A 27,309-nucleotide genomic window follows, 5' to 3' on the forward strand; every position below is an offset into this window, starting at 1 on the left:
TAAACACGTCTGAATTTAGATATCTTAATTTAAATTGTTTACCTAATGGTGAAGGTTATTAAAAGTTAGGTTCGGGTTCATCTTCTTTATGAAGATTAATTTGTAGTATATATAATAGTATTGACAATTTAAATCGACTGGCTTTCCTGACTTCATTCCGACCTAAACTATTACAACATTTTATAATGACCCTTATTTTGTTCTCCATTAAAATGAAACAATTTTTTTGTTAAGGTACTAAACAAATTTGAATTCTTTCGTTTATGACACTTCAAATTAGTTTTTAATCAATGATTTCCAAAAACGAATAAAAATAAACAATAGATTATCGCCCAAATCTGTTTGAAGGTGATAAGGAAATATTGTACTATGTAGGTTGTTGCTTTTAGTGCTGATAGTTGACAACAAAAACGTTTTGTAACCAATTACGTCGCCCTTCGCTTCATACCCAATTGCATGCCGGTACTGGAACGTAACACAATTCCCAAGAGGGGATCAATTTTCTCCCCATACGGCAGCAGTTCATATGTCCGAATAATGTTCGTTAAGACAACCTTCATTTCATACATGGCAAATTTTTGGCCAATACAATTTCGTGGACCAGCACTAAAGGGGGTGAATTGGAAGTTATGCATCTTTGCAGGTTGTTGATGTCGCTCGGGTAGAAATTCGTTGGCATTCTCAAAACATTTACTCTCGCTGGCCATAACATAGAAACCCATGACCAGTTCTGAGCCAGCCGGTAAGACTCCTTCCCCTATGGTAGAATGTTCTGTAAAGAATCAAGTAAATAATTATAAGTATTTCATATAAAATATATATAAACTCTTCCGAAACTCACTGTATTTAAAATCTTCCTTAATTTCTCGTGCAATAATGGGGATTGGAGAATATAGACGCAAAGACTCCTTAATAACACATTCCATATATTTCAGATCATTTAAATTCATCAAATTAATTGACTCCAAGTCATCGCCAAGAACTTCTTGAATTTCTTTTAGCAGTTTATTCTGAACACGAGGATGTCTGGCCAGTAAATGCAAAGTGCAGCTAAGTGCCGTTGCGGTGGTATCATGTCCCTCAAACATGAATGTATCCACCTCTTCGCGAATATCTTCATCTGTTAGGGGTTCACCATCCACCGTGGCCTGCAACAGCACATCCAGCAATGCCATTCGTTTCTTTGTACCGAGAATCTGTTCTGTTTCACTGGTTGTTCCTGCAGAAGGGTTTTGAGATCCCAATGTTACTTCCAAAGCTTTCCGCCTTTCTTTAATCACATTCCGTGTAAACTCATGCATTATTCGTAGATTCTTCATTGATTGCAACTTCTTAAATGGATGTAAAATTGAGAAAACCACTTCACTTTGTAGGTGTACCCTTAAAAATCGCCATCCTAACATTTTCGTCATTCTGAAAAAAGAACTATAAGAATAATTTGTTTGTTACATTTAATAATATCTTAGAACCAAAAGTGTACACAAGTACCAAACTGTAATAATATTCCGGGTGAGATGAAAAAACTTCAGACTGCTGTCATTTATAAGCCACTCGTCTGATAGCTGTTAAAATTATTCCAGTGTTAGCTCATTATATTGTTTACAAGCGTACAAAAGCATTCTGGTGAGAATTTTCCAGAAAAAAAGTTATTCGTGATGGAATTCAAGCGTGATAGTGTGATTTCTTTATATTTGGCTGGAAAACCACAAGTGGCTATCGTTAGAGCACTCCAGCATTTAAATGTGAATAAATCTTTTGTGTCTCGTACCATCGCTCGTTACCGTGATACTGGGAGCGCACAGTGTCACGACCGCGGCCAAAAATGGTAAAAACCAAGTACATAAGAGCACAAATTTATTGATGAGAATTGATAGAAAACATTCCAGTTAGGAATAATATGAATTTTGGTAGTGATACGTCAAGTAGTTTTGCCTGTACGAGGGTTCAAATCTGATAGTTTTTGGCAATCGGCATTTTTCTATTTTTTTCGGAAAATTGACACTTTTTTCATATGTTCAAAAATTTGAATATTAAAAGTAACGGTTATAAAAAAAGTGTTTATTTTAGTTACTTGGGATGTCAAAAACTTGGCTTCACCTTTGTTTGGGTGTAAATAGTGATCATATGGTGTTTACAGTTACAAACACCTGTTGTACTTAGTTCATCTATTTTGTAAAGCAAATCTTGAAATTAGTGGAGTAGAAAAAAAAAGGTTAAAAAAGTTTAGTCTACATTTTTGTTGATTTTAGTTGTGAAAAGTATGTATTTTTAACCTATAAAAAAATTAGCTGCGGAAACCTGCGGTCCTAAGAGTTATTTGCTTTTTTTAGTGACCACCTCTTTAAAAAACTGTGACATATTTTTGGAATGGTTAGAAGTAAAGGATCAAAGTATGTCATATGTTCTGGCAAAACTTAAAGAATTTATTGAGGATCGAATTGGAAGGAAAATGACGGGCGAAGAACACATAAAGGTTAAAAATATTTGCTACAAATTGTCTTCTACGTGGAAAAAATACTATCGAAAGAGGGATAAAGTAGAAATGGTCTTAAAAGATTGGTTTCTTATGGATACGTTTAAATTTGATTCGGTACATTTGAAGATTATTTTTTATTAAACCAATTATTTAAAAACTTTTAAATATTTAGGAACCTGATAAGTCTACATCAAGAGGTCGACCACGCATTAACTTTGAGGAAAGTTCATGTAGAACAAAAAGGCGACGTGTAGGTGAACTTGTTGCATCTACTTCGGCGGACATCATAACAACAGCTGCAAAAAGATTTTCGAATGTAAAGGAAACGGACATTATTTCAGTGGAAAAAGCATTGGCGCTCTACGTGGATATGGATTTATCAGTTAGACAGTATAACATGATGAGAAATGCTGTAAATGCTATACATAAAAATTGTTTCCCATCGTATTATGCTATAGCAGAAGCTAAGAAAAAATTGATTCCAGAAAATATAGAAGTGACGGAAACATCAATGAATGTACCTCTACAAACACTTTTGGATAATACCGCGAAGAGCATTCTAACTAAACTACAAATTTGTCCGAAAAATAATATAACTTTAGAATGTAAATGGGGATTTGATGGCAGCAGTGGTCATAGCCTCTATAAACAAAAATTTCGAAACGAAGACGCAACAGATGAATTTATGTTCGTTTCTTCATTTGTGCCCTTGCGTATTTTAGATGATACAAACGAAAATGTCTTGTGGCAGAACGACAGGCACTCATCTTCAAGGCTATGTAGACCTATTAAAATACTTTTTACAAAGGAAAATTCACAGACTATAAATGAAGTCAAAGAAAACATAGAGAAAGAAATAGCAGATTTGGATGCTTGTGTATACATTGATAACAGTTATGAAATTATGATTTCTCATCGCATGAAACTAACAATGATTGACGGAGCTGTATTAAATGTATTGTATGGCAATAAAAGTTGTGCAACCTGTGTTTTATGTGGCGCCAAGCCTTCACAAATGAATGATGAATCTATATACCAAAGAGAAGTCAACGAAGAGTGTTATTGGAACGGTATATCTAGTTTACACGCCTGGATTAAGTTTTTTGAGTGCATTGTTCATATTGCATATAAACTACCTGTCAAGACATGGCGAATTGATAGTAGAAACACAATATTAGTGAATGAAAATAAAATCAGGATACGAAGAGCATTAAAAACAAATCTAGGTCTTCTTGTCGACAAAATAAAACCGGGCTACGGGACATCAAATGATGGAAATACAGCTCGACGTTTTTTTTCAAACATTGAAGTAGCGGCAGATATTACCGGGGTCGACAGAAGATTAATTTACAATTTTTCCCTCATTTTGCGGATTTTGTCTTGTGGGAGATTTATAAATATAAATTTATTTCATAAGCTTCTTCAAGATACATGGCAACTTTACATCGACTTATACTCTTGGTATTACATGCCAGTCACGGTGCATAAAATTTTAGTTCATGGCATTGGATATGTAAGGTACAGTACATCCCCTCTTGGACTGCTTTCGGAAGAGGCTATCGAGTCATGCCATAAAATAATTAGGAGCAACCGTTTGAAACACACCCGAAAATGTGGTAGAGTCGAGTCAAATAGGGATTTAATTCAGTATTTGATACTACAATCGGACCCTGTAATATCCTTGAACAGTCATAATATATTGGCCCGAAATTATAACATGGAAGACATTAAATCATATATTTGTGAAGAAAATAACTTAAATATTCCGGAAATATGTTCAGAAGATGAATCTGATGATTGCAGTGAGGTATGTAGTGAATAGTGTATTTCAAAGCTTATGTTATTAATAAAAATTAAATACGAATAAAACGTGTTTTATTGAAAAGAGGGTTTTGTAATATAAAATACTCTGAAACGTAAACCTACAGACAATTTTAATATTTCACTAAATAAGAAGTAAACTGCAAATATTCATTTAATATGGTTGAATACATACGATTTCATAGGCCAACAAATCGAAATTTTCAAGCCCCATTGTATGGGAGGTATACCAAATCATAGTCCGATCAATTCAATTTTTTGTCACTTGTTTTATAGCCCAAATTAGAAGTAAACTGCAGATTTTCGTCGAATTTGGGTTAATACATTCGTTTTTATATCCCAAAAGAGAGAATTTTTCAAGACCCATTGTATGGGAGGTATACCAAATCATGGTCCGATCAATCCAATTTTTTGTCAACTGTTTTATAGGCCCAATTAGAAGTTACATGCCAATTTTCATCAAATTTGGTTTAATATTAACGATTTTATAGGCTAAAAGAGTGAAATTTGGAAGACCCTATATATGGGAGGTATACCGAATTTTGGTCCAATCTATCCAAATTTTTGTAATTTGCTTTTTAGCCCAATAATAAGCATCTGTACAAAATTTCATCCACCTACGACAACTCTTTCTATTTTTGGCCGCCGTTTGTATGAACTCGCGACATAGTGGAGCGTAGCCCGACGTCAAGGAAGTGGACGTAAGAAAACAATAACATCAGTAGAAATGGTTCGAAAAGTAAAGAAGCGACTTGATCGAAACCCGCATCGCAGTGGCCGAAAAATGGCTCGTGAGCTGAACATATCGCAATATTCCATTCGGCAAATATTGAAAAACGAATTCTAAAAAACGAAATCTAAAGATACTCAAAAGTATCTCGCTTCTAAAGATACTCAAGGGTCTATCTCGCTTCCTTCTCCATGTAACAATCTAATGCACAAACACCTAATACCCTACCACTATGAGGTGTAGGGTATAATGAATGATATAAGGCATAAGCGTTTATGGTACTCTCGAAGATTTTTGGTATTGAAAATGATATTGGTTCACGTTTAGTACCTCCTGATATTCGACGGTATAAAGACTCCATTTGCATTTTTATTATGAGAGAACAGAACCTCTTAAAAAATTGGCATTCGCATTGGATGATGATCCGCTTCAAGAAATATTAAAATATGTTGGTATTCGTTTTAAATAGTTAATTCGTTTTTATACCCTACAATACTATGTGTTGAGGGTATTATAAGTTTGATTGGGCCAAAAATTATGTAACATGGTTTCCCACATAGGAAAGTATATATGGATCTTCCTATCTCGCCGAGCTGAGTCGATCTAGCTATGTATGTCCGTCCGTCCGTCTGTCCATGTTAATTTGTAATCACTCTACAGGTCGCAATTATGGCCCGATCTTCACGAAATTTAGAATGGAGGTGGAGCTAGGGTCAGAATAGAACCCTATTTCTTTGGGAGATGATCGCATAATATTTAGGGGTTGAAATGGACCAAAAACTGAAAAAATTAATGATTTTGCAGTGGCTCTACAGGTCGCCATTATAGACCAATCGACGCGGAAATTAGCATGGGGCTAGAGCTTAGGGCTGGGCAGAAGCCTTCCAATTTTGATGGTCACCGGGTAATATTTAGTGGGTGAAATAGACTAAATATTTGTGTTAAATAAAAGTAAAATTTCCATTAAACCGCGAATATTTTTAGTGCCGGCGAAATCATAAATAGATGAACAGGTCAATTCTGATCATTACGTAGATGGCGATAGTAAATACATCGGATATATGTAGCGAAATATATACAATATGTATATACAAAGGAAAGGAATGTTAGATGGAATGTTTATATCTCAAGAATGGCCGGACCGATTTTGACAAATTTTGTCAATTCAGAATGCCCTCTTGACATAAAGGATTAAAATCTAAAAATATTGCAAAAAAAGGTATCAATATTGACTTTAATATAGATTTTGTAGTATTTTGTGACATTTTTTATTTTTTCATATTTTTTATCGCATGCGATTTTTTCAATTTGACTTATAATATTTTGTAATATTTTTTCACTTTACAACACATATATTATATACAGATTGCAAATATCGTCCGATCCTCACAAAAATTTTCATAAGAGTAGGGTTGGGCTCAAAAGGGCTAGGCCTATTGTTTTCACAGATGTCCGCAATATATTAGGGGTTGAAATGGACCAACAACTAAAAATGTTCCTGATTTTACAGCCGTTATAAAGTTCACAAATAGAAACCAAAGGACACGAAATCTCGCATAAAGTTAGAGTTTAGGACAGCGGGTACAATGGACCACTAATTTTGTGTGAAAAACTACCAGCATTACTTACAGGCCATATCCGAAATACACAAAAGGCGAACTTCTGGCTTTTTTATGCTGATTTCCTTGACGAATATAGCCAAATATCGTAGACAAGCAAATCATATAGATGAGTCCAAATTTGGAGGTACGGAGGGGCTTCTTGCTTTTGGAGATAATTGCAAAATATTTAGGGATTCAAATTAACCAAAAACAGAAATGTTTTTCCGATCACACAATTGAAGCCAATCGACACGCCTGTGAAGAGAGTTGAGGACAGGGAAGAAGAATTAACAGGCGGACAGAGTGCATAAATGTTGGGCAAATGTCCCTTGTCAAAATCCTAATTTCAAAAGCGAAATCTTCCAATATGGATTTGGACATAAGGGGGCTTCTAACATATGGTAGTGTTGTAGGGTATAACATAGTCGGCCTCGCACGATTATAGCCTTTTCTTACTTGTTTTTTTTTTTTTTTTTTGTATTTTTATCTTTTTTTCAATTTTCCTAAAAATTCCACATTTTAATAAAGCCTATGGCCATTTTCTACTTTTTTGAAAATCTTAAATTAAAATGGTATTTAATTAAGTGTATATGGGTTCTAGTTTTGACACAGACACTATTTCTGACAAGACATCTGTGCGCCTATTCAACAATAAAATATTAAACTATTCCTTTTCGTATAAATATAAATTACTCTTACTTAGCCTGTCGGAATATCTCCGTATTTGCGCTTCGGAAGAACAATATTTTAAAAAAAATTCAAATTCCCTTTAACAAAATTAAATTCTAAACTTTGACGGCTCAGTCCAAATCTCTTTAGTTGTCAGTTAGTTAGTTACATTGTTTATTACACTTACTCTGTAACAGCTTTGATGTACTGCTTCGTACCGCCAGTTTGTGCCTTCACCTTGGTGCCCATGGCTGTCTCAGCAATGATATCCAGAGTTGCTCCACATACAAAGGGATATACATCAAATGTCGTCTTACCATCAGCTTTCGCTGCCAAACACTCGACCAATATCTCCGACTGCTGTTTGAATATTTGAAGAAACTCCTCTAAAATTTTAAAATGAAAAGTTGGCGTTATGATTTTTCTCCTCGACTGCCATTTCTGGCCATCACTGGTGAGCAGGCCAACACCCAACCAATCGTGTAGGACTCCATACAAACGATGTTTGGTTATGTGTACGCTGCTGGTTAAGATTTGTTCGTTGAATTCGGCATCTCCACTTATTACTATCAAACGATTGAGGGCCCACAATTTGAAGAGATCACCGTATTTGTTCTTCAGCTCGGTTGGTATTTGAAAAATGTCTAAAGAAAAATTGTTTCATTAGCTGCGCAACAAAATCTAGAATAAAACAAATTAACTTACTTTTGGGATCAAATCTATAGGCCAATTGCAGGGCACCTAACAACGGGATATTGTATGGACCTCCCAAATTGCTAACCGCCTTTCGCATATGCCTTTTCGATGCATGCAAATAAAACGCTAAAGCGCTCAGCGCTAATATAGCAATTAATGCAATAGCGTCCATTTTGGAACAGGCCAAATGTTGTGGAAACTTTCCGGTGGTCTGCCACCTGAATGTGTTTATGACAAACTTCTAACAGTGCGATAACATTAAATGGATTATCTAATCGTTGTATTTGATTGTTTGTATATTGGAGGGGTGTGAACATTGTGATAATTAGACTTTATGAAATAATCGCACAAAATTAAACAAGTAAAAAAGCACCTAAATTCGGCCGGGCTGAACTTTTAATATCCTCCACCATTTGGAAGGAACTAGAAAAACTTAAAAAAAATTCGCCGAAAAATACGGCTTAAATGAAAACCGTTATATGGGGGCTATACGAAGACGAAGACCTGCATACACAATTTTTGAGGTACACATTAGGACCTTCAAATACGAAATTAAAAACAATTCCGTTGAATAATGTCGCTAATATCATCAAAATACCGAAAAAACGGGTATATGTGGGGTATACGCAGACGTGGACCTGCATAGACAATTTTCTGTCATAGGTTGACGCATCCATTACGAACTTTAAATACGAAATGTAAAACAATTTTGGTGAATAACGTCTCTAAAATCATACCGAATATCGGTGGCTATACGAAGACGTGGAACTCCATAAGTAATTTTTTTTCGTAGGTTGTGGGGTACTAACATCTTAAAATACGATATATGGTAGCTATAGCTATATCTTGAACGATTTTCACTAAATTTGGCATACTAGATTCGTCGTAAGAGTTAAATTCCATCCCATTTGGGCTAATATTACAAGTTTGGTGTACAATAAAAGGCAAATCGGACGAATATATCTTCAGAGCTATACCCAAAAATGAACCGATCTCGATAAAATTTGCCAAAGGTATTCCTGAGCTGTATTTGATATATTTCCCCAAATATCGTTGTTACAGAGTGCATATTACGGCAGCGGAGGACGAAAATAAGAAATCGGATGAACAATATATATATTTGGGAGCTATAGCTATATCTGAACCGATTTCGATCATATTTGGCATCCTTCTTTTCAGGCTTCACTTGGTAGTATATCCAAAATTCCATACTATTTAGGCTGATATTAAACATTTGGTACACAATAAAAGCCTACTCGGACGAATATATATATGGCGCTATATTTGAATTTTGACCGATTATTTCCAATTTCAATAGGGTTCGCCCTTGGGTCAAACAAATCAAACTTGTGGAAAACTTCTGGAACGGGCAATAAATGTGGCCTGTACTTTGTTTACAAAAATACATGGACAGAAAGACAGACAGACGGACGGAAATGAATAAATCGACTCAGAATGCGATTCCATGCAGATCATCCAAAGGAACTATGGGTCCATCTCGTTTCCTTTTGCCTGTTACAAACAAATGCACAAAGACAAAATACCCTGATCACCTTGTGGTGCAGGGTATAATTACTGATTCCTTCTGATTTTTAACATAGTATCAGCTACTAAAATAAAAGTTTTCAAAAGATGTTAACTTGGCAATAATTAAGATAATACCATGGAATACTAAAGCTATGATTAGCTACATACAGGGAGAGATAAAAAATCTGTAACAAAGTCAAACGCCATAACTTTTTTTAATGTCATTGAATGGAAGCAAAAAAATGAAAATAGCATCAAATTTTAGAATAAGTTTAGATTTGTTCGAATTGGTCACCTTCGGCACGAATTATGGCCTTCAAACGGCCAATGAAACCGTCACACACTGCCCGAATGTTGCTCTGCGGTATTTTGGCCCATTCCCGGCGAAGAGCTTGCTTGAGGGGATCGACACTTTGGTATTTTTGGAGCCAACTTTGCTTTCCAAAATACTCCAGACACAATAGCCCAACGGATTGGTGATTTTGGTGACCATTGAGCGCTGGGGCGTTCAAAGTGCGATGGTGCTAAGTCCTGTTGGAATGTCCAAGGTCTGCGGCCAAAATGTTTGCGTGCCCAAGGCTTTAATACACCCTCCAGAATATTTTTGCGATAATATTCGGAATTTATTCTGATGCCGCGGTCAATTAATACGAGCGGAGAGCGACCATCGGCTCTTATGGCGAACCACTCCATCACCATGGCCGGCGCTTGAGTTCTGGTGGCCACCCGAAGGTGCACATTTTCAGCAGCCTCTTTGGCAAGTAAACACGATAATTTTGTTTGTTTACAAACTGCTGAGCAACGAATGTATTCTCGTCGGAGAAAACCAAATTCGGCAGTTCATTTTTTCATAGTTCAGTTCATATTTTCTCTCTGTTGCGGTGTAAGTTCTTCTACTTTTTGGAATCTCAATGGCTTTACCTCGAGGTCGTTTTTCAATATTTGCCGAATGGAATATTGCGATATGTTCAGCTCACGAGCCATTTTCGGCCTCTGCGACGCGGGTTTCGATGAAGTCGCTTCTTTACTTTTCGAACCATTTCTGCTGATGTTGCTGTTTTCTTTCTTCCACTTTCTTGACGTTGGGCTACGCTACCAGTATCACGGTAACGAGCGATGGTACGAAACACAAAAGATGTATTCACATTTAAATGCTGGAGTGTTCTAACGATAGCCCCTTGTGGTTTTCCAGACAAATATAAAGAAATCACACAATCACGCTTGAATTCCAACACGAATAACTTTTTTGTCTGGAAAATTCTTCCCAAAATGCTTTTGTACGTTTTTAGGCAATATAATGAGTTGTCACTGGAATAATTTTAACAGCTGTCGGACGAGTGGCTTAAAAACGTCAGCAGTCTGAAGTTTTTGCAGTTTTTTCATCTCATCCTGTATATGTAATTAATAACCCAAAACTTCGTCCATATTGTAATCAGCCTAGAGTGCACAACATACCAAGTTAATGTAGGGTATAAAACTATGCATTATGTTGCTTAACATTGTCAAACACATTTTGGACGAACCTCTCTATAATAACTAGCCCCGATAGATAATACAAATAATATCTCAAAATATATATTTCTTAAATTTATCTTAGGATTCAAAAAAACAACAACAGAAAATAACTATGCCATTCATAAAATGCATGATATGCCTTAAGTAACAACGCTTCGTTTATTTTGTGGGTTATTCTAAGTGGATCTGTGTTTATGTTTCGGGCTATGTGGTCAGAGAAAACGTGAGAATCTAAACACATCACTTTTGCCAAATGTAATTCTAAGCGTTGCCGGCGCGCTGGCAAAGAACATCCAAAACTCTTGAGTTGTCAGTCAATTTGTTATTTTGATTAAGAATACTACGGCGATGCCTATATGTAGGACGGGTGGATAAGAAATGGGAAAATGGACTAAAATTTAGTTTACATTGTGTTAGAGTGCCATTGAAGAAACAACAACATAATGGAAAGAATAATAAAGGGGATGTGGTCGGTAGCGGTCGATCGTGTGGTACCCTACGCCACACCGTGATGCAAGGTATTACTTCTTTGTGCCATTTGTTTGTAACTTGCAGAAGTAAACGTCTCATAGTTCCTTTGTTGGTCACCGTTTGACCATGCATTTTTATAAACAAAGTACAAGTCGAATTTATTTTTCGAATGAAGTTTTCCATAAATTATTTGTTTGACTCAAGAGCGAACCCTATTGAAATTGCTGATAATCGATCCGAAATTAGGTGTAGCTCCCAAACATAACTTTGTTAGACTTCAATTATATTGTGCGCCATATGCGTTATATTTATATTTATATGAATATTGGTTCTGATATATCTTTAGCTCCCCTATATATGTTTCATTCATATTAGAAGGTCTTAAGTAGATTTTTATACCCTCAGCCTCATGAACTCTATGCCTACATTCGATCCTGCCCTTTAGACCGTAGGTGTCTTTGAACTAAATCGATACAGCGATATTCGTCTATCTAGTTGGTACGCACGATTACGAGTACTTTTGATTTGGGCCAAGCTTGATTCATTGCAATACAAACTTAGATCAAATTCGGAAATCGGCAAAATGGGTACACTCTCTATAGTATCTTCCAGAAATTTTTCAAAAGTTCGTACAAAATTTATATTAAGCTATAGTTCAAGCCAAAGTCAAAGACCACAAAAGATCCCCTAAAGTTCAACATTTTAGAAGAGCGGCGTAGGAATCTAAATTCCGAATTTAAAAAAAGATCTTATGAAAATTTTGGCAAACATCGTCAAAATACCGAAAATACCGGAAAGTACAGTTATATATGAGCTATACGAAGATGTGGACCAGTATAGGCAATTTTTCAGTCATAGGAGGTAGTAACCATTACAAACTAAATTTAAAACAAGTTAAAAAGCAGTAAGTTCGACCGGGTCGAACTTTGAATACGCTCCACCATTTGGAACGAATTTGAAAATTGCCAAAAAATAAAATCCTTAAAAAATTCTGTTAAAATTTTAAAAATGCCATTAACCAACAAAGGCATTGTTTGTCATAAGCCATTACCATATTCAAATTCGAAACTTGAAATAAACGGTGAATAATGTAGCTAAAATCATCAAAATATAGATATATAGAGAGGTACCGTTATATCGGTGCTGTGCGAAGACCTGGACCAGCATAGACAAATCTCTGTCACAGGCTGTAGCATCCATTACGAACTTCAAATACGACATCTCAAGCAATTTCGGTGGGTACTGTACCTAAACTCGTCAAAATACCAAATATAGGGAGGTACTGATAGGTGGGCCTATACGAAAACCTGGACCTGCATAGACAATTTTCTGTCACAGACTGTTGTTCCCATTACGAACTCCAAATACGTAATTTGAATCCATTCCGGTGAATAATGACGATAAAATCATAAAAATACCGAATATTGGGAGGTACCGTTATATGGGGGCTATACGAAGACGTGGACCTGCATAGACAATTTTCTGCCTTAGGCTGTAGTATCTATTTCGAACTTCAAATGCCAAATATGAAACAATTTCGGTGAATAATGTTGCTAAAATCATCAAAATACCGAATATCGGTAGGTACCGTTACATGGGGCTTTACAATATTGGGGACCTATAAAGATAATTCTCTACCAGGGGATTAAGTACTCACAAGGAACTCCTTGCGTGGATTTTCAGACAATTCCACAGCAAAATATGGCTAAAAACATCAAAATACCGAATATCGAAAGGTGCCATTATATTGGGGATATACGATATCGTGGACCTATATAGACAATTCTCTTTCAGAGGGTAAAGTGCTCACAAAGAACTCCTTGTATAGAATTTCAGATAATTTCATTGAAAATGTGGCTAAAATCACCGTGGTACCGTTATATGGGGGCTGTAAGATATTGTGGACCGATACAGCCCATTTCGAACTTGATCTGCATGCAAATAAAAGACAGATATGTGCAAAATTTTAGTTTTAGTTCTTCAATTAAATAAAAAAGATTTTATTTTTTAATATCTCATTTTTCTTACTTTATTAAAATGTATGTCCTGAGTTCTTTGTAACCCAAAGGTCTCTACCCAATTTGAAATCTCAATCTAAATATCCAAATAATTTATCCTAAATCTGACTAAAAAAAAAAAAAAAAAAAATATATATATATATATATATATATATATATATATATATATATATATATATATATATATATATATATATATATATATATATATATATATATATATATATATATATATATATGTATATATATTTTTTTTTTTGCATATTTATAGGCCAGATATTGTACATTTAAAGGTCAGGTATTCTATCCATGGAAGGTCGAGTTATCTATCTATATTATATTAAATCTTATATGTATAGAAGACCAGGTCTTCTAACAATGAAAGTTCATGATTTCTTGCTGCAGGAGGCTAGGTCTTCGATCTGCATAAGAAAAAGCCATATTTTCATATAGCAAAATCGTTGAAATATGTAATATGTATCGTTATAATAAAGATTCTAGCATACCGTAGACATATTATCTAAATGGACCGATGTATGGTACCAATATATATATTCTCTTACACAAATGTATGCATTTGGAGCATAACAAGCTGTTGAAAGTTTCTTGCTTGACGCTTTGGGCTTTTTTTCTCTCATCGACGGCAGTGCATCAATCTATCTGGTAAAACCGAAACGCTTAAAGGTTATCGATTAAGAATATGCACAATTGTCTTCAAGAGTCTGCAGGAAAAAAATCATGCAAATCATTGGAGAGTTGAGATGCTTGAAACGGCATGAAATTCAATTTAAAATAAAAAAATAAAAAAATGCCGAAAATCCTTTTCTCTTCTCTTTCGTTAAAAAGTTCAAAAGGCTAAGATGATGATGCCGATGATGAAATGAATAGCCTTTGGTCGCTTTTTCTACTTTGTTTTGATTGCGAACTAAGCCGGTGGAAAATAAAGAATTGCGATAATGCATCGACCAAGGACCTACATGCAAGCGCATAGCTATGTGAGTGTTTACCTGGCTCTGTTGTTATTATTTCTGTATCCATGGCGTCATCGGTTTTATTATTGTCGGCACATCATCTATTCAACTGATCGAGTGGCCCACACTCGTGACTGACATGTATTGCCGGGCGGCCCGGCTGCGTGACCAGCATTTGACGAACACAATTGTTATAAATGGAAAATCAAGCTGTAGATTGAATGGCAAAACTCGTTGCCGATATTATGTCTTAATTGATACATAATTTATCTGCAACTGTCATTTGATTACTTTGCACTTAAGATACGTCTCTTGTTTGGTGTTTTTTGCTTTTCATCACAAACATACATCTTTCCAAATAAACGTAACTATAAAGGCAAAAGACAACGTGTTTTTTTTTTCTTATTATTGTTAGAAAACATTAAGATACTTACGAACCTGTTTGACATTTGATTCATTGCAATCAATGTGAAAACCTAAAACTAGTAGAGCTGAAAGCCTGAATCGAGATTAAAATTTCCTTTTTGATAGGTTAATACAATTTTTTTTAGTTTTGTACTACTGCCAATCTGGGGTTCTTCCACAGCAGAACATGACCCTAATGTTTTTCTTTTTATTCACATGTATAACATAGTTATGTGGTGTTCATATAAAATAGTCAAAGTCTCCAACTGCGACGACATTATTACTTACCCTTTAGGAAATGTCAATAAAGAATTACTACATACTTTCCTGTAGGAAGGCTGGTTTTAAATCTCCACGTCACCACTTTTTTCTACAAATTTGAGACATTGTCAACACTTTATGTACAAGTTTTTTATATCCTCCACCATAGTATGGAGACTATATTAAGTTAGTCATTCCGTTTGTAACTCATTGAAATAATAATTTTAGACCCAACAAAGTATATATATTCTTGATCAGCGTAAAATTCTAAGACGATTTTGCCCTTTCAGTTCGTCCGTCTACCCATCTGTTGTAATCACACTAGAGCCAAACCGAATAAAGATGGGAAGCTAAAATTTTGCACAGATCAATCTTTTTTCTGCCGGAAGGTCAAGTTCGAAGATGGGCTATATCGGTCCACGTTATGGTATAGCCCCCCACTTAACGGTACCCCCCGATATTCGGTATTTTGATGATTTTAGCCACATTTTTCAATGGAATTGTCTGAAATTCCACACAAGGAGTTCCTTGTGAGTACTTTACCCCCCGAAAGAGAATTGTCTGTATAGGTCCACGATATCAAATATCCCCCATATGACGGCACGTTCCGATATTCAGTATTTTGATGATTTTTGCTAAATTTTTCAATAGAATGGTCTATTAATCCATACTAGAAGTTCTTTCTAAGCACTTTACCCCCTGCAAGAGAAATGTCTTTATAGGTCCACGATATCATATAGCCCACATACAACTGTAACCCCCCCCGCCATAATTCGCCGGAGTTGCTTCAAATTTCGTATTTAGAGTTCATAATGTGAACTATAGTCTGTGACAGAAGATTGTCTATGCAAGTGCAGGTATTTTGACGATTTATGTACAATATTCACCGAAATTGTTTGCAATTTCGTATTTGAAGTTCCTAATGGTTACTACAGCCTGTGAAAGAAAATTGTCTATTCAGGGTCAGGTCTTCCTATAGCCCCGATATAACGGTATTTCACTAAATTCGGTATTTTGATGATTTTAGGTACATTACTCACCGAATTTTTGTTTTTAAGTCTCGTATTTGAATATTATAGTGGCTTATGACAAAAGTTGCTTATGCATGTCGACCTCTTCTTATAGACTCCAATATATCGGCTATACTCGGTATTTTTAAGATTTTAACAGAAGTTTTAACGGATTTATTTTTATTTTTTTGAAAATTTCCAATTTCGTTCCAAATGGTGGGGTGAATTCAGAGTTCGGTCCGGTTTTTTTTTTTTTTTTTTTTTCATTTTTAACCAGTTAGAGCTCTCGTAAGAGAAAGGTTTATATTATAATTTCTGAGCACTATGAGATATCTGGTACAAAATATTATTAAGGTAGAGTGCATATTCCGAAAGTTGGAGTTTTAAACACCAAATCGGATGAAACATGATATTAGCCCTTTGGGCCACAATAAATCAGAAATCGGTCGTAGATATATATGGGAGTTATATCTAAATCTGGTCCGATTTTCACCAATTTCAATAGGGTTCGTCCTTGAGCCATTCAAATGTTATTTGAAAAAATTCATCTCAATCTCAATTTGCAAAGTGACCCATTTCCGAACTCGATCGAATATTACGAAATTTGAATGCATAGATAAAACCTTAAGATAGGACAAGACAGATTCAAATTATTTTCAATTATTATGACCAATAAAAATTTGAATAGAAGTCTGAAGTTTGTATAATCCAAAAATTGAGTTTTAAATTTGATTACGTTGACCTTTCAAATTAATTGCATATTGCCTTAGCTGTTTAAATTACTTAACATTGGTAAATATGTTGCTACGATACCATAACAACAGAGGTATTCACACCTGGTGACAAAATCTTTATACTTCTATGTCTTTGACCGGTATTCTGATTTGTATGTTTTTTATGTTCCCTCATTTCGTCACTTTTTATTTACCTATATAACAATAATAGCACTGGATTTATAATTTAAAAAGACTGCAGGCGAACAATTTCAATATCACAAACATTTTCAAGGAACGCAAAAATATTTCAATATTTAAATTTGATTCAAACTCTTAATAAAATACTGGCACATTAAACCACAAATTCAATTCACTTTGCGAATTTAATAGAATTTACTAAATCTCACAATTAACCGAATTAATATTTTAAATTATGGAAAACATTTTTAATACGAGTCCAATGAGAGCATCGCTTGTCAAATTATTTTTATTCGTCTACACAAAGAAGCATGCAGTTTATAAAACTCAATAAAACTTGTTTTTTTATCAACCGTTGACTTCGGAACTAGACTGAATACTATTTTAAAAACAATAATGTTTTAAAGAAGTGAATTTGATTTTAACGCGCTGAGTTTGTATAATATCATACTAATGCTAATTATCTCTCAAAAATCGAACTATATATGAGAACAGAGAGAAATACTTAGTGTTGTTTCCACTCTCTTCTATAGATAAATTAAAACAACAACGTATAGCAATAATACAACCAGTTATGGTAGACTTACAGTATTTTGGTACCGAGAATATTTTACTCTACACCTTTTTAAAAAAAATTGTCTTTGCATTGAAATTGAATTTTAAGCCATCTTGAATTGACGCGAATCTCGATATTTAAAACGAATTAAATTATTAGTGAGACGATAAATAGCACAACGCTTTATATAGGATCATCGCAGCCAACATCTTGCGGTATCAGATTTATGCAGAGTAAAGTAAAGTAAATTTTTGTTTGCGGATCTTGCAGCACCATATCAAATATATCATTATACCCTACACCACAAGGTGGTCAGGATATTATGTCTTTGTGCATTTGTTTGTAACAGGCAAAAGGAAACCAGATAGACCCATAAGTTCCTTTGGATGATCTGCATAGAATCACATTCTGAGTCGATTTATGCATGTCCGTCCGTCCGTATGTCCATGTATTTTTGTAAACAAAGTACAGGTCGAATTTATTGCCCGAACCAGATGAAATTTTGCACAGATCATTTGTTTGGCCCAAGGACGAACCCTATTGAAATTGGAGATAATCGGTCATTTAGATATAGCTCCCATATATATGTTCGTCCGATTTGCCTTTTATTGTGCACCAAACGTGTAATATCAGTCTGAATTGTATGAAATTTTGCACATACAACCAAATTAAGCCTGAAAATAAGTATGCCAAATTTGATCGAAATCGGTTTAGATATACCTATAGCTCCCATATATATTGTTCATCCGATTTGTTATTTTTATCCTCCGCAGCCGTTATATGCACTCTGTAACAACAATATTTGGGGAAATATATCAAATGCAGCTCAGAAATACCTTCGCTAAATTTTCGAAATCGGTTCAGATTTGGATTTACCTCCCATATATAACTTCGTCCGATTTACCTTTTATTGTGCACCAAACGTCTAATATTTGTCCAAATGGGATGGAATTTGGCATTTACGACCGAATTGAGTCTAGAAGCTAGTATGTCAAATTATAATCATAGCGTGTATGATTGAACTATCCAATAAAAACTTTTAATTGTTATGTGGAGCTCTACTAAATTAGCAAAGTGGTGTAGGGTATCATAAAGTCGGCCCGCCCGACTTTAAGACTTTCTTTACTGTTTTTTTTTTTTTTTTGTTCTCTAGCCGTATGGCTTAGGGTATAATGAAATATTTTTAATGATTATACCCTCAGCCATATGGCTACAGAGGGTATACATCACTTAATACGGCCAAAATATAATTGAAATAACGGTTTTAGACCCTAGGTCTCTTTGGACCAAATCCGTTTGAGAACATTTGGATCGATCTGGCGATGTCGGTCCGTATCCGTATCAGTATCCGCTTTCATCCAAACTTTGAACATCGCAATATTATTTTCAAACATATATCGAGTTCGGAGATGAGCAATATCAGTCCATTTCTTCTGGTCCGATAACCACAAAATGTCAATACTATCAAATAAAATAATTTACTGCACAGAAAGAGAAAGCATAATCAGATTTTGTTCAACTTTGTGAAGTTGGAATATATCGGTCTACTCCTTCTGGTACCTCCCCCACAAAAGAGTCAAAATTTGTAATATACCTCCCTATATAGGGTTCAAGATTTTGTAAAAGAAAGCGAAATAAGCATCTTCAAATTTCCGACATCCAAATATTTTTGCTAAGGCAGGATCTGTTGTGAAGATTATATACATATATCTGTTATCTCATGCATATTTCAAATAGTCCATATCTGGCACGTTGTAATATTTATATCAGTCTTAGGTCAGGTTCGGAATCTCCCCCATAAAGGGTCAACATTTCGAATAATCATAACTCAAGCCTGGGGGTATATATCTGTCGGCAAAACTGACTGACACTATTTAACTTGTTTTAAATTTTATCTTATATATCGTGCATTTCTCATTCTTCCTTCAGAATCTCTCTTCTTTTATATGAAAATTTGCAATTTTTTGTTTCTATTTCTTTTAACTGGGCGATGTGTGTTATGGCAATTCGCTGTAAACTGAATGGTTTGTAGCTCAGCTGAATGGAGAGTTATAGTTCGCAACATATTCAAATATAGATGGCGCCCACAGTCAACAGTGTGATAATACAGTGCTATAATAGTTGAAAAGGTAAGTATGGCTCTACCGATGAACTGTTTTACCTACCTGATTGAGTTGTAGTTTTGCTCTGTCTGTGTTTATACCCTACACCCCAAGGTGGTCAGGGTATTATGTCTTTGTGCATTTGTTTGTAACAGGCAAAAGGAAACGAGATAGACCCATAGTTCCTTTTGATGTTCTGCATAGAATCACTTTCTGAGTTGATTTATGCATGTCAGTCCGTCTGTCCGTCCGTCTGTACATGTATTCTTGTGAACAAAATGCAGATCGTATTTATTATCCGATTGAGATGAAATTTTCCAAAAAACATTTGTTTGGCCCAAGGACGAACCCTATTGCCAATCCGTCTGTCCGTCCGTCTGTCCATGTATTTTTGTGAACGAAATGCATGTTGCATTTATTATCTGATTGAGACGAAAATTTCCAAACAATATTTTTTGGCCCAAGGACGAACCCTATTGAAATTGGTGATAATCGGATCTGGTAGATATTGCTCCCATATATCTTCAAGCGACTCCGGGTTAATTATGCACCAAATGGCCAGTATAAGTCCATATAACCTGAATTTTGGTACATCCCACCGAATTCAGTCTAGTAGCATGTACATTAAATTTGAAGAAAATCGGTTCAGACATAGCTATAGCTCCCGATTTCATCCGATTTCGTGTTTCAGTAGCTCACATGCGTAATATAAACCCCACAAGAATGATATTTGGGACCAGATAACTTATTTAGCGCAAAAATACCTCGGTCAAATTGTAACGAGATCGGATCAGATTGGGGTATAAGTCCCATATATATCTTTTTCCGATATCAGTTTTATTGGACGCCAAAAATGTAATATTAGTCCAAATGGACTGAATTTTGGTAATTTCGACTGAATTCATCCTAGCAATAGGTAATTCAAATTTGGTGAAAATCGGTTCAGATATAGCTATAGCTTCCATGTATATATTTCATCCGATTTTAAGTCAGTCACATGCGTAATATGCTCTCCACAACAATAATATTTGGTACCGGGCATCATATACTGCTCAAAAATACCTCTGCCAAAATTTATCGAGATCGGTCCAGATTTTTTCGATACACACCCTTTTACGGTTATGGCTCATCATATATGAAATATCAGCCCAAATTGAATAGATTTTATTCAAAATCAAAGGAATTTTACAATATGGACCTGTATGTATACGCAGACATGTACCTCTATATGCAATTTTTGTCATAGGTCATTACTTGAAACTTGGAACAGTTCCGGTGAACAAAGCGCCAAAATGATCAAAATACCCAATATCGTTATGTGGTGGCTATACGAAGACATGGGCCTGCATACACTATTTTCTGCCATGGACTGTAGTACCCAGTAGGAACTTCAAATACGAAATTTGAAACAATTCGGTGAATATTTTCGCTAAAATCATCAACACACCGAATATTGGGAGGTGCCGTTATATGGAGGCTGAACGAAGGCCTGTACCTGCATATGCAATTTTCCGTCATGGACTGTGAATAATGCCGTTAAGATCATCAAAATACAGAATATAGGGAGCTACAGTTGGGGGGACTATATCTAAACTTAGACCTATATTGACAGTTATATATAATGAGGAGATAATCTGTCAATTTACAGCAATTATTGATTAAAATTGTGACTTAAACACACAAAAAACATTAAATCCGTCGGTATAGTTATATGGGGGTTATACCAAAACGTGGACATATATAGCCCATTTTCAATACCAAAAGTCCACTAGACTTAACGCACATCAGAATACAATTATGTCAACCTTTGTTTTCGTTCGGAAGATAGATATTTCGAGGTGTTACTACAGTGGAGGGTATAAAGAAACTTCTGATGACCGATTGATGCAATTGTGGTTTGCTGCAATCTTTCAGCCACTACGACTTTTCCATCTTGTCCATGCGAACTCCAATAGCCACAACCAGTTTGACGATTATTTCTCTTCTTTGTGTGTCTCTGGGACATCGGTCATTCGAAGCCATGAATTAAAATGATAGTGTTTAGTCCTCTATTAGTATTCTTGATTACCCAAGAGCTGTAGCACGAACAAAAACCATATCCAAATTCAATTTAGTTCTTAGATTGATATGAACGGAGCTTTAATTTCATAGATTTGATATGATGGAAACGTTGTGGAATTTCCTGTACGAATTTAAGCGCCCACATGCGTTGGCCATAAACAGAGCACCAACTCCATCCGACGACATTCGGACATGTGTGCTTTGTTAATTTGACCACTAGGATTGCTGAAACGCTCCATAATGGTGCTGTTGCTACTGCCATTCGATTTTGTAATTGCCATGGATTTTGTTTTACAACTGAGCATGCGCACAGCCATTGAGTTTACATTTTAGTCGAGTCGATCATAATGCCACATATTTTGCATAGTTGTCAAACAAAATACGGTAAATTCCTATGGCATAGGCACGGGTATGGGTATGGCGTTGCTTCAGTCAGTCAGCCTGCCCTCCCGATCGCCGTTTCACGATTCTTTCCAAAGTACACTTGACTGTCCATCCATTAATATGTGTGTGTGCGCCATTATGGCTGTGGACACGAACATTAACATGTCTGAAATTTGTGTTTGGGCACTGGAGTTTTTTTCTGAAGTTTTAAAATATCAAATGCTGTGAAAAATACCTGTGTATGTCGGTCGAACAATGTTTTTGACAAATTGATGCATTTGCGAAACGTAAAACTTAACCCAAAGATTAGTGTGGACATATAACATGATAAAATGCGGGTAAAAACTAACTGCCATGTGATTGAAGCCAAAAAATGCCGAAACTTATGAATGACACTCCCGGCAAAGTAGCGTGGGAATTGAGTTGAATTATAGATTGAAATTAAAAAAGTCGCTATAAAGTCAACAAAATGTTTGTTAAAATTAAATGTGGGATTAATTTGTATATAGGTTGAAGTTGTTATATCACCCTCACCCATATGGCTAGAGGGGTATATAGGCCTTAGGTCTGTTTAGACCAAATCCATTTCAGGACATTTGGAGTCGGTCTAGCGATGTCCCTCCGTCTGTCTGACTTGAAGAGAGTATCCCATTTGGTCCAAACTTGGTACATCGGAATATTCTGATCTATCTTAGATCGAGTTCGGAGATGGGTAATGGATAAAGGTCGAAATTTTCAAAAAAAAAAAATAAATAAATAAATAAATAAAAATATTTTATTCCACAGAAAAAGAAAGAATAATCCAATTTTGCTCCAAATTTGCAAATCCTAGTATTTGCATTAGTGCTAGGTAAGGTGCGAAAATTGACAATATCGATCCACTCTATTAAGTACCTCCCCCACAAAAGGTCAACATTTTGAATAATTATAACTTTTATAAAATGTGATGTAAGAGTCCGATTGTCTGCAAATTACACACATCACAATATTTTTATCAACCCAAGGTCTGGTATCTCCCCCACAAAGGGTCAACATTTTGAATACCAATGAAGCTCATAAAACGCAAAAATCACATCAGATTCCATCCTGACTTAACACATCGCAATATTTCTATCAACACAAGACCTGTAATAAAGATGGTAGGGATCGGACCATTCCTTCTGGTATCTGCCCCACAAAGGGCCAAACTTTTGAATAATCAAAACGATTATAAAATCCCAAATAAGCATCGGGTCCTCTTCTTATTTCGCACATCCCATTATTTCTACTAATACAAGATCCGCTGTGAAGATGGAATATATCGGTCCCCTTCTTCTGGTACCTCCCTCACAAAGGGTCAACATTTTGAATATCAATGAAGCTCTTAAAACGCGAACATAACATTCGGTTCCATTCAGACTTGACACATCCCAATATTTCTATCAACACAAGATCTGTTATAAAGTTGGTAGGTATCAGATCATTCTTTCTGGTACCTCCCCCACAAAGGGTCAAAGTTAAAATCCGAAATAAGCACCCGGTTCTCTTTATATTTCACACACCCTATTATATGTAGACTCCTTCTGGTACCTCCCAAACAAAGGGTCAACATTTTGAAATTAACATCCGTTTCTATTCAGACTTAACACATCTGAAAATTTCTATCAAGACATCCTATTTTTAGTTGCATAACACCTCACGGCGGCGCTTTTCATTACAATTACCTTATGATTCGCAGCATCTTTGAAGAAGTACAGTCTAATGATGCCACCAGTGCATAAACCGCACCAAACTGTGACTTTTTCTGGATGCATTGTTAGCTTTTGAAATTATGCTGACTGATCATTGCTGCAAAATTGACAATTCTGCATTGAGCCAAAACGGAGCAACGTCGCATAACAAAAAAAAAAAAAACTGGATATTCGGCCAACATTCCAATTACCAAAAATTCTGTTTTGCAGTAAATCGTTCTACTTCAATTCTTGCACCAGCAGTATTTGGTATTTCATTAACACTTGTCGATAATCAAGTCAAACGCCACAAGATTTTGGTTGCCATTTTGCGCTGGAAATGAAGCGAGGAACCTCATTCTGTAACCATTCTTGGGTGGCGCGTGCTGCTGAGTCCTGTTGGAATGTCCAAGGTCTGCGCCAACAATTTTTGCGTGCCCAAGGCTTTAATACACCCTCCAGAATAATTTCGCGATAATATTCGGCATTTATTTTGATGCCACGGTCGATTAATACGAACGGAGAGCGACCATCGGCTGTTATGCCGGCCACACCATCACAATGGCAGGCGCTTGATTTCTGGTGGCCAACCGAAGGTGCACATTTTCAGCTGACCTCTTTGGCAAGTAAACACGATCATTTTGTTTGTTTACAAACTGCTGGACAACGAATGTTTTCTCATCGGAGAAAACCGAATACGGCAGTTCATCACTTTCGTGGCGGTGTAAGTTCTTGCACTTTTTGGAATTTCAATGGCTTTACCCCAACTAATTTTTCAATATTTGCCTAATGGAATATTGCAATATCAAGTCGCTTCTTTACTTTTCGAACCACTTCTGCTGATGTTGCTGTTTTCTTCCGTCCACTTCCTTGACATCGGATTACGCTACCAGTATCACGGTAACAAGCGATGGCATGAGACACAAAGGATTTATTCACATTTAAATGCTGTAGTTCTCTAACGATGGCCACTTGTGGTTTTCCAGACAAATGTAAAGAAATCACACTATCACGCTTGAATTCCATCACGAATAGCTTTTTTTCTGGACAATTCTCACCAAAATGATTTTGAACGCTTGTAAGCAATATAATGAGCTATCACTGGAACAATTTGAACAGCTGTCGGACGAGTGGACCTGGACCTGAAGTTGGTTGCAGTTGTTTCATCTCACCCTGTATACATGCAATGTTTCGCCAATGGAGCGAGAACCCATTATTGCTTACAAATACCAATTTTTACACAAATCCGTGAAAAAATGTGGCGAAAATCGCCAAAACACCGAATATCAGGAGGTACAGTTATATGGCGGTTATACCAAAACATGAACCGATATATCTCAATTTCAATACCAACCATCCTAGACACAATACAAATTTTTCTGCCAAATTTTGAAGCTCTACTTCAAATAATGTAGACTGTGTCGTGATTTCAACAGACAGACAGACGGATATCGTTACATCGACTTAGAATTTCATGCTGATCATGCTTTATGGGGTCTACGACGAATATTTAGGGATGTTACAAACGGAATGACCATGTTTATATATCCTCCTTTTCAATGTGGAGGGTTTTAAAATCAAATTAAATTTACTGAAATTACAAAATTGCGGGTTAAAACTTTGGCTTTAATGCTTGAAACATCTCATATCAGCAAAAATCTCTTCACATTTTCTTCAAGATATTTTTCCGCCCACTAAGAACTCCAAATGTCAAATTAAAGCAAATTTGCTTAGAAAATAAACCAGAACAATTTATGCATTTCAACTATGTAATTATTTGGTAACTAACTTTTTTAAATTCGATCTGATAGTTAACAAACAATTCCCGCATTGTCTCTTATGATCTACCGCAATGAAAAACCAACATTTGACTTCAGTATTCTCGGTCAAATCATGCCACAAGCAGATGATGTGCAGCCGGACGTGGAGGACGACGCTGCGAACCGTGTGCCATGCCATAACCATTGGTCAAACTAACTTCATTTGTTTGCCCGACATGACTCGTATCATTACGAATGTTATCAGTAACTGTCATGTTGTGTGACAGGTGGACTATGTGACACAAAACATGTTTGTGCTCGTTTTTGCATATCGGCTGATGAAGACAGTCAGTGTGTGTGTGTGTGTGGTTGTGGCTGTGAATGACTGCTGCCCTGAAAAGAAAGGACGGATATGATGCAAATGAAATATGTGTAACGGTAATGGATGTTAAACGCTGATATTAAGATGTGCTGCCAAATGAATACATAATAAAGCCTACCACAATATTTGGCTATAAAGTCAGAAAAAAGGGTTGGGTACTTTTTGAATAGAAATCACTCCTCCTTATTTAAATTTCCAAATATTCTACTGACTTAAATAGAAAGCAAGTAAAAAAACATTAAACATTAATTAAACCGAAACGCGGACTGATATATCTCATTTTCAATTCCAACCATCTTAAACACAATACAACCACTTCGAATTTTATGCTGATCTTGAATATATATACTTTATGGGGTCCATGACAAATATTTAAAATTTAATATACCCTCTTCTCCAAGGTGTAGGAGTTCTTTTTGAAGTTTTGTTTTGTTTTTTTTTGTTTCGTTTTTTTTTTTTTTTTTTTTTTTTTTTTTTTTGTAACTGTGTTTGCTTGTTTGTTCGGGACACCATACAGGGTGAGATGAAAGAAGTGCAACCAACTTCAGACTGCTGTAATTTCAAAGCCCCTCGTCCAACGGCTGTTAAAATTATTCCATTGACAGCTCATTATATTGTTTACATGTGTACAAAAACATTTTGGTGAGAATTTTCCAGAAAAAAAGTTATTCGTGATAAAATTCAAGGGTGATAGTGTGATTTCTTTATATTTGGCTGGAAACCCACAAGTGGTTATCGTTAGAGCACTCCAGCATCAAAATGTGAATAAATCTTTTGTGCCTCGTACCATAGCACGTTACCGTGATTCGAAAAATAAAGATGCGACTTGATCGAAACCCGCGTCGCAGTGGCCGAAAATGGCTCGTGAGCTGGACATATCGCAATATTCCATTCGGCAAGCATTGAAAAGTGAGCTCGGGATAAAACCATTGAAATTCCAAAAAGTGCAAGAACTTACACCGCAACACAAAGAAAATAGACACAGAAGAGCTAAAGAGTTGCTTCGCTAGACCGAAAGTGGTGAACGGCCGATGAGAAAACATTCGTTGTCCAGCAGTTTTTTAAACAAACAAAATGACTGTGGCATCAGAATAAATGCCAAATATTGTAGCGAAAATATTCTGGAGGGTGTATTAAAGCCTTGGGTACGCAAAAATATTGGCCACAGACCTTGCACATTCCAACAGGACTCAGCACCATCGCACTCAGCACGCCACCCAAGAATGTTCACAAAATGCGCACAATGGCCACCAAAATCTGCGGATACCAA

General features: G+C 35.8%; 2 protein-coding genes across 4 annotated transcripts; one reads left to right on the forward strand and one right to left on the reverse strand.

Moving 5' to 3' along the window:
- Positions 1 to 229: 229 nt before the first annotated feature.
- Positions 230 to 17,444, reverse strand: LOC101899206 (cytochrome P450 4d8). Of its 3 annotated transcripts, none has more exons than XM_059124454.1 (5): positions 17,100 to 17,444; positions 8,003 to 8,234; positions 7,485 to 7,941; positions 842 to 1,425; positions 230 to 772 (listed from the first exon to the last, which is right to left on the reverse strand). In XM_059124454.1, the coding sequence occupies exons 2-5, from the start codon at positions 8,163 to 8,165 to the stop codon at positions 426 to 428; spliced, it is 1,551 nt and encodes a 516-aa protein (XP_058980437.1). In that variant the 5' UTR covers positions 8,166 to 8,234; positions 17,100 to 17,444; the 3' UTR covers positions 230 to 425. The 3 variants fall into 3 exon arrangements, with proteins under 3 accessions (XP_058980437.1, XP_058980438.1, XP_058980439.1); XM_059124455.1 differs by having other exon boundaries at positions 8,003 to 8,323; XM_059124456.1 differs by having other exon boundaries at positions 842 to 1,413; positions 17,100 to 17,443.
- LOC131803329 (uncharacterized) lies at positions 1,591 to 4,539 on the forward strand. Its single transcript, XM_059124453.1, has 3 exons — positions 1,591 to 2,258; positions 2,331 to 2,590; positions 2,649 to 4,539. Coding segments are annotated over exons 1-3 (1,911 nt in total). The 5' UTR covers positions 1,591 to 2,257; the 3' UTR covers positions 4,299 to 4,539.
- Positions 17,445 to 27,309: the final 9,865 nt, after the last annotated feature.

This window comes from Musca domestica, unplaced genomic scaffold (genome assembly GCF_030504385.1).
Source record: "Musca domestica strain aabys unplaced genomic scaffold, Musca_domestica.polishedcontigs.V.1.1 29, whole genome shotgun sequence".
Classification (NCBI taxonomy): domain Eukaryota; kingdom Metazoa; phylum Arthropoda; class Insecta; order Diptera; family Muscidae; genus Musca; species Musca domestica.

Coding starts and splice junctions, on each gene's coding strand:
- LOC131803329 (XM_059124453.1), top strand. Junction 2,591..2,648: donor ATACGTTTAAATTTGATTCG/GTACATTTGAAG, acceptor TTAAATATTTAG/GAACCTGATAAGTCTACATC.
- LOC101899206 (XM_059124454.1), bottom strand. CDS start 8,165: ATGGACGCTATTGCATTAATTGCTATATTAGCGCTGAGCGCTTTAGCG. Junction 7,942..8,002: donor CTATAGATTTGATCCCAAAA/GTAAGTTAATTT, acceptor ATTTTTCTTTAG/ACATTTTTCAAATACCAACC. Junction 1,426..7,484: donor TACATCAAAGCTGTTACAGA/GTAAGTGTAATA, acceptor TTATTCTTATAG/TTCTTTTTTCAGAATGACGA.